Source organism: Macaca fascicularis, chromosome 9, assembly GCF_037993035.2.
Source record: "Macaca fascicularis isolate 582-1 chromosome 9, T2T-MFA8v1.1".
Taxonomy (NCBI): domain Eukaryota; kingdom Metazoa; phylum Chordata; class Mammalia; order Primates; family Cercopithecidae; genus Macaca; species Macaca fascicularis.
The window spans coordinates 75,552,225-75,567,560 of NC_088383.1; the positions used below are offsets into that span (position 1 = coordinate 75,552,225).

Here is a 15,336-nt window from a genome sequence, read left to right on the forward strand (position 1 = left end):
ATTTTTCCAAGTGTGCTTTGATCTGATGACTGGCAGATTGGAGGACAGATGCCAGACGCCGAGGTATGGACTATACTGTTACATTACATTCCTGCCTCTGCTTATTTTCATGTGTCAAGGGTTGAAAAATGTTTGCCCAGTGCAAGGACAGCTCATGCCTGTATTTCCAACACTTTGGGAGGCCAAGGAGGGAGGATCATTTGAGCCCAGGAGTTAAGAGACTAGGCTGGGCAACATAGAGAAACTGTCTCTACAGAATATACAGAAAAATTAGCCAGGCATGGTGGCACACCTGTGGTCCCAGCTACTCGGGAGACTGAGGTGGGAGGATCACTTACGCCTAGGAGGTCAAGGCTACAGTGAATGATGATCATGCCATTGCCCTCTAGCCTGGGTGACAGCGAAACCTCGTCTCCAAAAAATAAAGCCAACCTTGGCAGCACTGCAGCTGTATGAAGCACATTTATGTGAGACAAAGACACAGGTAACACTTTTTTTTTTTTTAAGAAATAAATAGGTTTATTCTAAAATTAATCCAAATAATTGAAATTCTAGGGAAAGATATTAAGAAGAGAAGAGATTACAAGACAGAGGAAAGCATAAAAGAAAATAAGGCAATTAAAACTTCAAATCAAGAAAAGGTTCTCAAAAATCTGACTTTGCCTACCCAGGTATAGTTGGTGGCTATCAAATTAGGACTCAGTAATTACTTGTGTCACTGGCTGAAAGCTGCTCATTGCTGCCAAGAACCTACAGAGAAGGCAAAGGGGCTTACGTACAGCTGTATGGAGCAGCAATAAGCACCCCAGACATGGCTTCCTAGATGAGCCAGGCCTCCTCATCCAAGCATATCCTGGATCCTCCTTCTCTCTGGTTTGCAGGTACTTAGGAACTAGGCCATTTGGCAGAAAACTGTAGCAAAAAAGCAGTCCTTGGTTTGATTCTGGCAAAGTCTGAATGGGCTAAAAGTCAAAAGGAAAAGCTGGGTTATCTGAATGACAGCCTTCAGATCCTGACTAACCCTTTGAAAAACTTCTCATTTCTTATTCATAATAGAATAAGATGTCCAGCAGTTACATGTGTGTGAAGATGATCTGAAGAGCTCTGTCAGCCCCTAAACCAAATGCAGGGCTTGAGGCCAATGCCCTTTGGTTAGACAGAACCACATTGCCCAGACGGCTAGAGACCACCCAGACAGCTCAATCCATCATTAAGTTACTGTAAGCAGCAAACTGTAAGCATAAGTGGATGAAGAAGATGGGAAAAAATGTAAGATAGGGCCTGTCCCTGGCAAACTAAGAACGTGAATTTCAGACCTCTCTGAAATAGGTACGACTACCACTCCCAGTACAGGGACCAATCAGCAACCTATTAAAATGCCTGGAAATGAGATGGATTGCTGCTTAACTGTGTCTCTTTCATTGCTCGTGGTATCAGTGGGCACACACGACCATTTCACCACCAGGGGGCAATCTCTCACCAGGAGCCCATTCAAGCATGGCCACTGCCCCGTTTGTGATCTCGTGTGTGCCCAAGTAATCAAATGAATGCAACCATCCACAGTAATTACAATTAGGGTCATTTAACTATTTAATTGCTTTTTGAGATTACTGCTGAAATTAGGAAAGGAGCATTGAAATGGTAAGGGGGAGGTTAGAGAAGACAGATTTAAAAGAAGCAAGTACCTTTTTCCAAGTATAAAACTCGTAATATTAAAAGTGACTCAGCAGTGTATTCACATGACTACTTAAGTCTGATGCAGAAACAAGACAGTACAGTTTTTGCAGAGGCCGATGTGACATCTGCATACAACATGATACTATTAAGACTCTCTACCCACCTCTGCTACAGAGTAGCTGCTATATGCACGCATACACAAAAATACAAAATGAAAAGCCTATAAAAGTCTTAAGTCAAACTAAGGCTCTTAATTGTAAATTAAAGTGGCTACAGTAGGTCCCTTTGAAAAACACCATCTCCCCTGGCACCAATGTTGTCACAGCACAGAGGAAGCGAGTGGCTCAGGGTCTGGTCCTGGGGAGACACTCTATAGGGGCACAAGCTTCTCCATCTTGGCGGCTGGCAAGCCACAGTGGTGTCTGCTGGGTGGCTCTGGGTTCCTGGACCTCATCCAACATAATGCACTGACCACACAGCTCTGACCACAGCTACTCTCAAAGAGGTACCTGCCAGATCTCCCTCTGACACACACACACACACACACAACCCACTCTTGGATCCCACAATGCACTGCGGGGCAAACAGGAAACACACACACACACACACACACACACGAATGCCACACCAGCCCTGAATGGCATGACCAGCTAGTCACAGTTGTTGGGTTAGTAGTACAGTGCTCAAGAACACTTCAGACTAACATGCCAAGGAGCCTGAGGAAAAGTCTGGTAGTCACGGCTCTCCCAGCCAGCATTCCCAGTGGAGGAAACTAGAAGATACCAGCTTGAGGAGGCTGAATATTCAGGAGTCCCTGAGATGGGGAAAGGAACAGAGGAAAGTGTCTCCTGACTCGTCTTAAGTACTGCCCTCCCCAAATAGAAACCTCAAAGACTGATCCATTTCCCCTAGGGCCTGGGCCACTGCTCACTGCTGTGGAGAAAGGCACATGATATGATGTCATTAGAGCAAGACAGTGGCTCAGCCTACAGGAGAGTTCCCTACAGGGGAAAGAGGGCAGGAAGTGGGCGCGGGGTCTGGTCCTGTCCCTGCACCACCCTGAGCAGCTAGTCTTGGGAAGGGATTACAGGCCCTGGGCCATAGGCTGCTCGCCATTCTGCTTTCCTATCCTGTTTCTCTCCCTGTACTGCTCCCTTTTAGCCAGGGCTGAGAACTGTCCAGCAACTGAGGCAAAACTGCCATAGTACCTCTGAAAGCTGAATCAAGGGGGAAGAGGCAGAAGAACACACTACTAGAGAAAATTTTCCTTGCTATGGGTGCTCTTTCACACCCACCTAGGGTAAGTCAAGGCAACTTGTGAAGGTGCTTTGAGCTGTTCCTTCAAGCAAACATATTTTCATTACATAATGGCTTAAGGGTGCAGGGAAGGATCACCACCAACTTTGGTGACATATTTGAATCTGGGTGTTCATCCTACTCTGATATTCAGAAAAGCATAGAAAAAGGCCTGGTGTCTGCTCATCACCAGCCCAGGACAGGGTTCAGATGTATTCTGACCACTGCCAGTTCAGGAAGGCAGCACCATGGCCAAAAGCTCCTCCATTATTTGGAAACCATGTTTTCTTCCTAGTCCATGGTAATAAGAACAAGCCAATGGGAGCATCATTCCAACAATAATCTCCAAAGATGGTGGCAACCAAGTGTCAAATGGGGACTGCAGGCACAGAAGAGACCACCCCAAACCCTGCCTGGGTGGATGAAGCAGGTATGTTAGAATAATCCTGTCCTGCAGAATAGGGAACAGCAGCTTGGTCGATCTGTGTCCTGGAAAAAGAAATGAGTTGCAATAGAAGTGATTCTAAGAGAGACAACGAACCTACTCTTAAGAAAGAGAGGGCCAGGCACAGTGGCTCATGCCTGTAATCCCAGCACTTTGGGAGGCTGAGGCAGGGAGATCACCTGAGGTCAGGAGTTCAAGACCAGCCTGGTTAACACGGCGAAATCCTGTCTCTACTAAAAAAAAAATAGAAAAATTAGCCAGGCATGGTGGCGGTCACCTGTAATCCCAGCTACTTGGGAGGCTGAGGCAGAAGAATCGCTTGAACCCAGTGGGTGGAGGTTGCAGTGAGCTGAGATCGTGCCACTGCACTCCAGCCTGGGCAAAAGAGCAAAACTCCATCTCAAAAAAAAAAAAAAAAAAAAAAAGAGAGAGGGCTGTAAAAGCCTCCTGCTTAAAGTACACCTCACACCCAGCTGGGGAAACATCTGTTACGTAAATGCCTCCTGCCTGAGATAACAAAGAAACTCTGGCTATCTCAGAAACTGTACCCCAGCTTCTCTAAAGAATCAGGACAGGTCAGAGCTACCACACAATGTTTAAGTGAAGTTGAAAGGTAGAGTTTAGAAAAGGAAATAGTTAAAACAATTCCTAGGGTAACATTTATAACAAGGGCAAAATCATTATGTAATGGAATTCTCCAGGGTCTTCAAATGAAAAACCACAAAAGGAAGACAAGAGGAAGAACAAGAATCCTGAGGCTCAAGCTGTCTCATGGTGTATCTTGAGTTGTGCTCTATGGAGCAAGACCAGATGTCAAAGTTGTGCACGGCCTGTTTCATACCCAAGAACCTTCTGAAGGCTGGAAGCCCCTTGAGACTAGAAAGGGTCCAAACTCAGCGGGGTTTTGGAGAACCATTCATCTGGCTGCCCTGGGTGACAGTGTCCGTGCTGTACAAGCTGTCCAAGAAGACCGAGGACAATTCTGCAACCATATTCCTGTCAACAGTTGTCTGGGCCATGCCATAAATGGCACCCTACAAATCCAAACAAAGAGACATTTATTAGTGAGGCTGGGTCCAGGAGCAAGAATAAAACTGCGGCAGTGAGCCCCTTCTCCCCGAATCCTAGCGTCGCGTGTGCACTGCCCCACCCCATTTCCACCTTAGGCATCCCATCACTCTATCAGAAAAGTAGGTGGCGTAGTCAATTTTTCACAGGGACTTTCCAGTCGGCCTTTTTGCATAAAGGGACTAGCCTAAGAAAATTCCAGAGAAAACATGTTTACTATCTTTCCTGTGTCAAAATTTTCTTTTCAAATGGACACTGCCACCAGCTGCTTTTATACAGAGGTCTCTAACTTACAAGGTGCTTTATAGTGTAGCTCATTTGAGACTTCAGCAACCCTAAGGGGTGGGTGATGCAGAGATTATCAGCTCCAGTCAACAAATAAAAGATGTCTGTGGCAAAGGGGCAGAACCAGGAACAGACTCCAAGTCATTTAATTCTTTCAAACTCTCCACCAACACCTAAATTTCCAAGAGAAGAAAAAAAACTCCAAGTGTCCCTACCATTCCTGTGGTCTTCGCTTTAGGATTCTTCATGATTTGAGTGACAGATTCTCGAATGTCCTTTAGGAATTGTATAGCTACACGTTTCCGGGCGTGTAGTAACGTAATGCAGAAATGAATACTAGGAAAGAAGAGAGAGAGATGAACCTTGAAGAAAGAAAAAATGTTCTAAAATAATACAGCCCCAAATATGGGAATGTCCTGGTTGTCCTTTCACATTATTTCTGACAAGTGTAGTCATCCAAGTTGTTCCCAGTCCCGGGAATCTGGGCTGTCTGATGCTTGGGGTGTCAGGCATGGGCTGGCCTCAGAGCTTCTAAGTGCGACTGAGAACCAAGCTAAGAGGATGAACAGGGTTGGCTGCTTTGTCCCACTCATCCCCTCACAAATTCCACCACCACTGCTTCAACCACATCACCGTCAATGGAACACTTTTATCTTAGATAATCAGCCCCCATGTGCTCTCGTGGGGACAGGGTCACATGGCTGGGGTCTTAAAGGACTTCAGAGCACAGAAGAAATTCTACCTTGCCCTGAAGGAATTTAGTGGGGTTTAGTGGAATTGTGAAGAGGGAAAAAGATAGTCCAGATGGGACCAACGTGTGGAAGGCTAAGTTGTACACAGAGGACATAAACAGACCTATACTCAGTTGGAGTGGTGCATTTACGCAAAGGTATCAAGGAAGATTAGGTTAGAAAAGTCTACTAAAGAAGGCAGTAGCAGGTCTGAATGATCAGAGACCCCCTGGGAAGGTCTTGAACTAAATATTAGCCAGGCAACGAGTATTTTATAATGGCTGTGTACAAGATGGATTGGAGAGTAGAAAGGCTAGAGAGTGGGAGAAAACCTCATGACTAACCACTGGTCTAGGGAGGTTGTCATCTAATTCTGCCAGAGTTTAAAGGTCTTGTTCTTTGTATCTAATTCTGCCAGAGTTTAAAGGTCTTGTTCTTTGTATCTAATAATTCCAGGTGATAAGAGAGAAATCCTTTAGATATTACAGTTGCTACTAAAGTGCTAGCCTCTAGCAGTCAAACTCTATACTTCAGGTTACCGTACCCAAGTTCTTCCAAAGTCATGGAGCAAAACAAGGCAAAGAGGCTTCTTCAAGCTTACCTGGGTGGGAACTGCAACTGGTTCAAGTTCCACCCCTTAGCAGTCATCAGGTTTGATAGTCGGTAGATGTCAAAATCACGGGATCCCAGAGCAATGACTGACAATTGGGGATTCCCAAAAACAAAGATGCCTTTGATATTTTCCAGTCTTAAAAAAAAATAAATAAAGGAAGAAAAAGTAAACCCAGTCACATATAGTCCTCTGGTCACTATCTCTTTAATCATTCAAAGTCTTCCTTATAATGAATGCAATCTAACCCCTTGGGCTTTAGTCTTCTCATCTTCAAAAAGAAGGCTACACTGGGATCACTGGTTCTCACTGAGATCAGAATCATAGACGGAATAATAAAAATATTCCAAGGCCCAAACCCCATCTAGATCCAATCACTCAGAATCACTGACTTCAAACCTGTCTACCCAACTACCAATTATACTCCCCTAGATGTTTCTGAGACACAAAAGATGTACTAAAAAAAATTTCTGGAAAAATAATCTGCTCATCTCCACAGTTCTAAAAAGTCATATGTAATCCCTAAAGAAAGAAACAGCATAGCAGGTCTTAACAATGGCCCTATCAGAGCTATAGGAGGACCTTTTATATATATATATAATTTTTATTTGTTTGTTTGCTTATTTGAGACAGGGTCTTGCTCTGTCACCCAGGCTGGAGTGCAGTGGTGTTGTGATCATAGCTAACTGTAACCTCAAATTGCTGGGCTTCAAGCAGTCCTCTTGCCTTAACCTCCTGAGTAGCTGGGACCAAAGGTGCACACCACCACATGTGGCTAATTTTTATTTTTATTTATTTTTGAGATGGAGTTTAATTCTTGTTGCCCAGGCTGGAGTGCAATGGTGCCATCTCAACTCACTGCAACCTCCGCCTCCCGGGTTCAAGCCATTCTCCTGCCTCAGCCTCCTGGGACTACAGGCATCGCCACCACGCCTGGCTAATTTTGTATTTTTAGCAGAGATGGGGTTTTTCCATGTTGGTCAGGCTGGTCTCGAACTCTGGACCTCAGGTGATCCGCCCGCCTCGGCCTCCCAAAGTGCTGGGATTACAGGCATGACTCACCACACCCGGCCTCATGGCTAATTTTTAAATTTGTTGTAGAGATAATGTCTCACTATGTTGCTCGTGTTAGTCTTTAATTCCTGGGCTTAAGAGATCCTCTTGCCTTGGCCTCCCAAAGTGCTGGGATTACAGGCCTGAGCCACCGCACCTGGCCAAGGACCTTTTTCAAATGAGAAATGCCTGCTGGCAGCTTTCCTTCCCCCTCAATATACTTAAAAAGCCTCCCCAATCCAAGTGACACATAGAGAGATGGGCAGATAAGATGTTAACAGATACATCAGACAAAGCATGCAGCCTGTTCTGGCTTTGGCTTAACCCAAGATTTCACTGTCCTCGTTTCCTCTTTCCTTCTGGCCCATTTCTAATTATTTTCTTATTCCAATGATTCTTCAAGTATGATTCCTGGAGCAGTAGCATCAGTATCTCCAGAAATGGAAGTCTTTAGACCCCATCCCAGTTCTACTGAATCAGAAACTCTAGGGGTGGGCCCAGCTATCTGTGTTTTAACAATCCCTTCAGGTGATTAGGATGCATGCTCAAGTTTGGGAATCACTGTTCTAACCATTAAATTGTACAATGGTTAGGGGAAGAGCTGCCTTAGGGGAAGAGCTGCAAGTTGTTAAGACATTCATAGAGATGAGACAACCTACAAATGAGGCCCCCGTCTCTGAAGACCCTCCAAAAGTCAGGGCAGAGAAAAGGGAGCTTATCCTCCCAGGCCAGCACCACACTCCTTAGCTGCTGCCCTAAACCCTCTGTCTCGCGGGAGACAACAGGTGGGCTAGGGCTATGGATACTTAGCCAGGCAGGTGCCTTGAGCCTACTAGGAAAAAAAAAGCAACAGACAAGGCAGAACCCCAGTCTTCCACACATACTCTGACTTGAGGAAGCGAGCAGTTTTGATGATCTGTTTGGTAGCTTCAACATAGCCGTTCTCACCGAAGTGCATCAAGGCAGCCCAACAGGCTGCGCTAATGCCACCAGGCCGTGAGCCTGCGATGGTTGGGGAAGCATAGATGCCACCCTGCCAATCTGTATCAACGAAGAACTGATAGTTCCTGTACTTCTTGTCACTATACAACACCAATGATGAGCCTTTCGGGGCGTAGCCATACTGTGGAAGAAGCAGCAGACAAGAAAAGTGAGAGTACGGTTCTGTCTGGCAGATCTTGTCCCAGAACTCTCATCATGCAAAGGAAATCCTATATATTTCTCAGTTTCTCTGTTATGTTTCCCACTCACATTAAGGATTCAAACTTAAAATGCTAAAGGGTAGTAGGAACTTAAGAGACAGAGTTTAAATTCTCTATGTTAGGAATGAGGAATCTGAGACCCAGGGAAGAACAGTGCCCAGTTAATCGGTTTACTCCCTCTCTTGCCCAGCATGTGGTTTACCTTATTTAAAGTATTTCTCTGGGGGCCATATGTCAGGATAAAAACAAGGATAAGTTTGCAGTGGAAGCCAGGAAAGGATGGAATTTGACACTTCGAGTTAAAATCACCATCTGACCCCCTTCCCATCTTTTTTGCTTAGTATTACTAAGAATATTATGCTTATAAGAACATAATGGTGCTCAGAATCTAAAAGCTACTTAATCCAGCTTTAAAATGAACTATGTAACTGGTTTCCTTATAGAACATCTGACCCCCTAATAACTCTCACTAAAACTAATATGAAACTAATTTCATTACCTGAACCATCCAGAAACGGATGGTTATGGGAAAAGGACACAGGCGCTATCTGGGTGGTACGGAAAAAACAGATGCTGACCGAAAATCGGCTGCAGATCACACAGATTTTGAAAAACAAGTCTTTAATATACTTGAGTTTAAAACAAGCCCTGAAAATGCAATCAAAACAAGGTACACATTCCTGAGGCTGCTAATACTTCTTCTACATCTGGATGTATATTCGATAGCATTATCAACTGATCGAGACTTTGTCTCAGTCCACCAAGGGTGGCAGGCATGGCCATCTCAAATGCTGAATGTTCCTGAGCACACAGGTTCTTCCCCTTTCCCAAAGGACTCTTACGTCAACATTCGCTTGTCATGTAGGCTCAGCCCAGTTGCACAGCAGCTCTAATGTTATCTACCAGCATGGGAACTCCACTCCCAACCCTCACACTCCTCTACCCTCCACCTCAAATCAGCTCAAGGCTTCAGGGAGCTTTTCAAACAAGGGCCGCTACACTAGCGTGCTCTAGTTACACACAGTCAGTGGATACAGAAATTCTCCTAGCCAATTTGAGATAAAGGTAATAGGTTCATTTTCACTACTGCTTGTCACCTCTACCACTATACCCCATCACCTGAACCAGCTGATCTGGTGACGGTAAAGAGAGAGTTCAAAACATGCCTCTGATGAGAATTCTATAGTTAATTTTATACTTTGGGGAGAAGCTACCAATTTATTTTATCAATAATAGTCAAAATAACCAACTGGTAACACTTGATCTCCTCCTTAGCTCACCTTATGGGTGTCAGCTGAAATGCTGGTTACACCTTTCACCCGGAAATCAAATGGGTGCTCCAGTGGGTATCCTGCTTTCTCCATAAAGACGATGAGGAAGCCTCCCAGACAAGCGTCAACATGAAGGGGTATTTTGTATTTGACAGCCAGCTTGTACCAAAAAACAAAGAACATAAGAGAATTTCCTTTATAGCCCTATAATAAAAACTGCAAGACATGGGCGGAAAGATGGGCTATAAACACAAGGCTGTTTTGTATTATGCCTCCCATGTTTTTAAAAAATGGCTATTTTTAACATTCCCAACAAAATTTATCTTTCAAATGTATCTTCCCTTCAAAATAATTCATCTGAAATATGGTATCTATTTTGTATTTAAATATGCATGAACTCAAACTCCCTGCAAAATCAAGCAGGAAATGAGTAGAGCTCTGATTTAGGCTGCCTCTGGCGCAAGGGAAAGGTCCTGTTCAGTCACTACAAGATGAGGCGCAAGGGAGAGGGAGGTGCTGAGGGGCAGCTTATGGAATATCACCCTTTGGTGGGCACATTCCTACATGCAGATTATTTCCAGATCTCAATCTAAAAGGCAATACTATTTCAGAATATCTAGCTTAAAAGGCCTCAGCCTTGTACTATCCTCCCCCACAGCAGAGACTAGCAACTCTTAGAGGCTTCGAACAGAGCTGCATGGCTTCCCCTAGGGCTGATGAGAGTCACTCATCACTACTGTGGTCAAACAGGAAAATAAAAATCACTTCTTTTTGCCAAGTACTGCCCCATTAGGCTTTGTTTTAAAATATCCATTTGCCTGCCATAGCAGCCCATTTCTCTCATATACCTTGGCCACTTCAGGGACAGGATCTATTACACCATGAGGAAACTGTGGGGTAGAACAGACGAGCATAGCAGTGTTCCTGGAGATGGCTCTTCTCATTGCCTAGGGATTTAAAGTTTAAAGGAAAATGAGAATCTATGTCACAATTACTCTTCTCTTCTGCTGCCAAGAGCAATCTGGGCTGCCAGCTTAGAGTTCCAGTTCCACTAGTACCCCCTCCTTCACCACTCCAACTGGGAGAAGACTGAATCCCACCATGGTGACAGGACACGGGCGAGTCCAGGTAAGTCCATTTGGAGAATAGTCTGAGAGCACAAAATAAGAAAAGAATCGCTGTGGGGGCGAAAACAATATTGAGCTAAGAGGCCAAAGAGCCAAACGTGAACCCCAGCCCCACAACCTACCAGCAGTGAAACCCTCAGTACACTACTTCAGTCTGTTCGTCTGTTATCTGTGAACTACAAAAATGTAACAGCTTCATCAACCTCTCTGGAATGTCATAAAGCTCAAATGGGATTCTGACAGAACACTGAAACTAGAAAATTCCTCTATACAAACGTGAGGCATAAAAATAATCACTATTATAATGACAATGGTATTAATTCAAGCCAATCTAAACCACAGTGAGAGTCTTTTTTTTTTTTTTTCTGAGACAGGGTCTCACTCTGTCACCCAAGCTGGAGTGCAGTGGTGTGAACACAGCTCACTGCAGCCTCAACCCCCTAGGGCTCAAGTGATCCTCCCACCCCAGCCTCCTGAGCAGCTAGGACTACAGGTGCACGCCACCACGTCCAGCTACTTTTTATAATTTTGTGTAGAGACAGGGGTCTCACTATGTTGCTCAGACTGGTCACGAACTCCTGGGCTCAAAGGTTCAAGTAATCCTCCCTCCTCGGCTTCCCAAAGTACTGGGATTACAGATGTGAGCCACCATGCCCAGGGCATGGTAAGAGTCTTAAGGGAATTGAGTCCATGTTCATTTTACAAATAGAGAAAAGAAAGGAAAAGTGATGGTGCTGACAGCAAAACCTGTGTCTCTCAAGTCCCAAGTTAGTGACTAGATCACCTCCCTTTCAGAATTCATGAACCTAGGAAAAGACTGAGGCCAGGAGCGGTGGCTCACGCCTGTAATTCCAGCACTTTGGGAGGCCGAGATGGGCGGATCACGAGGTCAGGAGACCGAGACCATCCTGGCTAATATGGTGAAACCCCATCTCTACTAAAAATACAAAAAAAAAAAAACTAGCCGGGCGTGGTGGCGGGCACCTGTAGTCCCAGCTACACAGGAGGCTGAGGCAGGAGAATGGCGTGAACCTGGGGGACGGAGCTTGCAGTGAGCCAAGATTGAGCCACTGCACTCCAGCCTAGGCGACAGAGCCAGACTCCGTCTCAAAAAAAAAAAAAAAGAAAAAGAAAAAAAAGAAAAGACTGAAGCTGCAGTCAATCACCACTATCAGTGTAGTTTTTCATATTCTGGCTGCCACAATCAAAGGCAGTCAGACCCGTCTAAGTGTGACTGGAAACGGCTAGTCAACAAGAGGACCTTTCTGCCATCAGAGCCCAGCACAGACAGTGGGCCCTCCAGAGGGACTCACCCGCACATCCACCTCCATCATCTTCGTCAATGGGACCCGCACAATCTTCATCCCAAAGTAACTGGCTGCTTTGTTAAATGCAGCATGGGCACTTTGGGGAGCCACACTAGATGACAGGGAAGAGAATAATAATGAAATTCAGACCAAAATAATAGAAAACATCATTAGCAGCTAATCTAAATTACCGGGAGTAAATTCTGATTATTTTCCCCCAAATTAAAAGTGTTCATACTGCTTTCTTTTTAAGCACACCCAAAAAGAGGCCCACTGATTTTCTGCAGAAACTTCCCTCCTATTTAGGAAATCATTCTGGCAATAGGAAGAGGACTCAGAAGTGATCCCACAGTGAGGGATTCAAAGCATAAAGCAAGGCTGGCAGGCGGAAAGCTGGGGGACAGAGACTTTGGGTGAGAGCAACACAAGGCAGAGCAGGCTAACAGCTGCCTACCAAAGACAGGCACCTCAGTGAGAATGAGAAGAAGGCTTCCCGGCACAATGCGTGTTCAAGCAGAAATGTGAACACAGCGGCCAAGCATCAGCTCAGTGGCCCCTTCCAACTCTGAAAGACCACAAACCTGAAGAAACTAAAATCCCCATTTCTCCTACACATTTGGAAATAGTATTTCAAATAGTGCTGAAAGAGAAAACGAGGTCACGCGTATTTGCTTTAAGACTTTCCTCAACTAGTCCATTCATACAACGAATCTGTTCCCTTTAAGGAGAAAAATCTCTACTACTGAGGAAGTTGCAAGCACCAAAGATCAACGTATGAAGAAAGAATGGCGGCCTGGTTTATTCTCTTATGCTACATATGAACCACAGCATGAGACCATATGCAATAAATCCCCTTTGTCAGTGATACTTGCAGTAAAAATATTAAGATGTAAGATAAACATACTGTACAAGGGAACAGTCTAGGAAAAATAATGTAACCAAACATCAAATTTATGTCCAAGGAAGGCAATGTGGGTAAATCTCAAAAAGATATTTTTATTCTTCCTCCCAGAAAACAGCCCTCACACTAAAGTTTTCCCAGAGAATACCCTGAGGCAGCCTATAATATTAAGTCACTTTCTAAGATAAGCAGAAGTAAAGTACCTAGAGAGCTTTCTTTAGGCTCCAAATAACTTGCCAATATCACAGGATTCAAAGATGTAGTCCTCAAACTCTCACTTTTGGAAAAAGGATCTTATTTTTGCTTGTAGTATATACTATGTAGATCTGGGGGTGGGGCAGGATGGGAATGATCTTGAAAAATAACTGGCTGATCCATTTAGAATTTTACTGAATGTGAAAGGGTAAGGGCAGAGGGGCTAGGACAGGGGGGAAGGGGGCCAGAATTATGAGAGGAAGAGAAGGAGCAGGAAAATGGATTATCTGGTTTAGTTTCATAAAGTAGTACTCCAGACAGACAAATTCAGAAGGGGCAAAACAGCCACACATACATACATTTCTGGAGTTTTGATCCCCTTCTCGAAGGCCAGGTCCCGATATGCTTTGCAGGCCATCAGTATGCTTTCTGTTCCCCCAGAAGTCACCTATAATAAAGAAGAGATGCCATCTGTTGGGGGAGTCAGGGATGCCCCGATTCTTCATGCCCTGATCTTGACAATGTTTGATATAGAAACAGGTAAGGTCTTGGATGCATGCTGCAAGGCAGACACTGCCATGTCTTCCAGAAGGAAAATTTGGCTTTATTGGCTAAGCCTAATTTTGGCTCAGGAGAAGAATGAAAGCTACTAAATAATGAGCAGAAACTCAGCACTGTCTAGACAAATGCACATTTGCCCAGATCCCACCCATTCACAATCCATTTGCGTTTGTGTATTAATTTTTCAATTTTCAGATAAGATGGGGCATTTTATGTCATTCAAAAATATCAGAATTTTAATTTAAATTTTCAATGCCTGCTAAAGAATGTGAAATTGTGATTACAATTCTAGTAAACTGTGCAATACACTAAGAGACATTCAGACTTTCCAAAGTAAACTGCTGGTTTCGACAAGTTTGAAAGAGAAAAGCAGAAGTTTCTACTTGATGGAAGTTTGTTGCCTTGTTTGAAATAAAACAAAAATCCTAATCCTTTTTAAATGAAGTAAAATGTTTTCCTAATGTTTGGCCTAGCCCCTCTGATAAACACATTTCTTTACCAGAGTTCAAACAAAAGGCATAGGGGTCTTTTTATTCAGCTATTTTCTCCACTGGACTATACATTGATGAAGGTAGGGACCAGTCTGTTCATGACAACATTCCTAGCACCTGACATAGTTGCTGACACCTAACAAACCCTCAATCCATTTTTTTTTTTTTTTCTCTTGAGACAGAGTCTCACTCTGTTGCCCAGGTTGGAGTGCTGGGGCATGATCTCAGCTCACAGCAGCCTTTGCCTCCTGGGTTCAAGCGATTCTCTTGCCATAGTTACCTGAGTAGCTCAGATTACAGACGCCCACCACCACGCCCAGCTAATTTTTGTATTTTTAGCAGAGACAGGGTTTCACCATGTTGGCCAGGCTGGTCTCAGGCTCCTGGCCTCAAGTGATCTGCCCACCTCAGCCTCCCAAAGAGCTGGGATTACAGGTGTGAGCCACTGCACCTGGCCTCCACATTTCTTAATGCCTGACTTGACTCTCAGTAAACCTTGACTAACACAGGCATGTCATAGCCATCTGGCTATTTTTTTTAAAAAAATAATATATAAGAATGAATCATTCTAAAATAAACAAAAAGCCGCAGTACTAAACTACCTGGACAACTTCTTAGACTTACCATCTCTGAAGATTCATACAATCTTTGAAAGGTTTTTTCAATTTATAGGTGAGAAAACTGAGCCCTTGAGGAATTAAAAGTGTTTCACTCAATGTCATACATTAGCATCTATTGACAAGAAGTAAAACTTGCTACATTTTCATATTTAGTGTAGCTTAATACAAGACGGAATCAGATAAAGTAACCACTGAACTTTCCTAAGATAATATCCACATACAGGACAAAAATACCATTGGATACAAAATCCCTGTGGCCAGGAGTTATATGGAAGATGAACTGAGAAAAGCCATTTTTTGACTCAGGAAGTCTTTATGAAACATGTGACCAACACCACAAAATAATGCACCGAACTTGGGCATGGGACGCTTGTTTGTAGATCACTATATTTCTATGCTGCAGAAGACAAAAGTACTTATAGCTGAGGTCAGCTCTGCACATCAGCATGTCCTGTGGTTTAGCATAAAACCTCAGAATGTCACAAGAGGAGCCAGG

At 44.1% G+C, this 15,336-nt stretch overlaps 1 protein-coding gene across 22 annotated transcripts in view; it reads right to left on the reverse strand.

Annotated features, from left to right (window-relative positions):
• Nucleotides 1-491: 491 nt before the first annotated feature.
• SGPL1 (sphingosine-1-phosphate lyase 1) overlaps nucleotides 492-15,336 on the reverse strand; it is a 62,080-nt gene continuing 47,235 nt past the window's right edge. For 15 of the 22 annotated variants that reach the window (XM_045400106.2, XM_045400110.2, XM_045400103.2 and 12 more), the window contains 8 exons: nucleotides 13,528-13,616; nucleotides 12,079-12,184; nucleotides 10,487-10,585; nucleotides 9,648-9,797; nucleotides 8,050-8,288; nucleotides 6,104-6,250; nucleotides 4,987-5,107; nucleotides 492-4,452 (listed from right to left, as the gene is read on the reverse strand). In XM_045400106.2, coding sequence (XP_045256041.1) covers nucleotides 4,312-4,452; nucleotides 4,987-5,107; nucleotides 6,104-6,250; nucleotides 8,050-8,288; nucleotides 9,648-9,797; nucleotides 10,487-10,585; nucleotides 12,079-12,184; nucleotides 13,528-13,616 — 1,092 coding nt within the window. In that variant the 3' untranslated portion in view covers nucleotides 492-4,311. Of the gene's footprint in view, nucleotides 4,453-4,986; nucleotides 5,108-6,103; nucleotides 6,251-8,049; nucleotides 8,289-9,647; nucleotides 9,798-10,486; nucleotides 10,789-12,078; nucleotides 12,185-13,527; nucleotides 13,617-15,336 lie in introns of all 22 variants that reach the window. The other 7 variants (XR_012417825.1, XR_012417824.1, XR_012417823.1 and 4 more) reach the window with 3 other exon arrangements.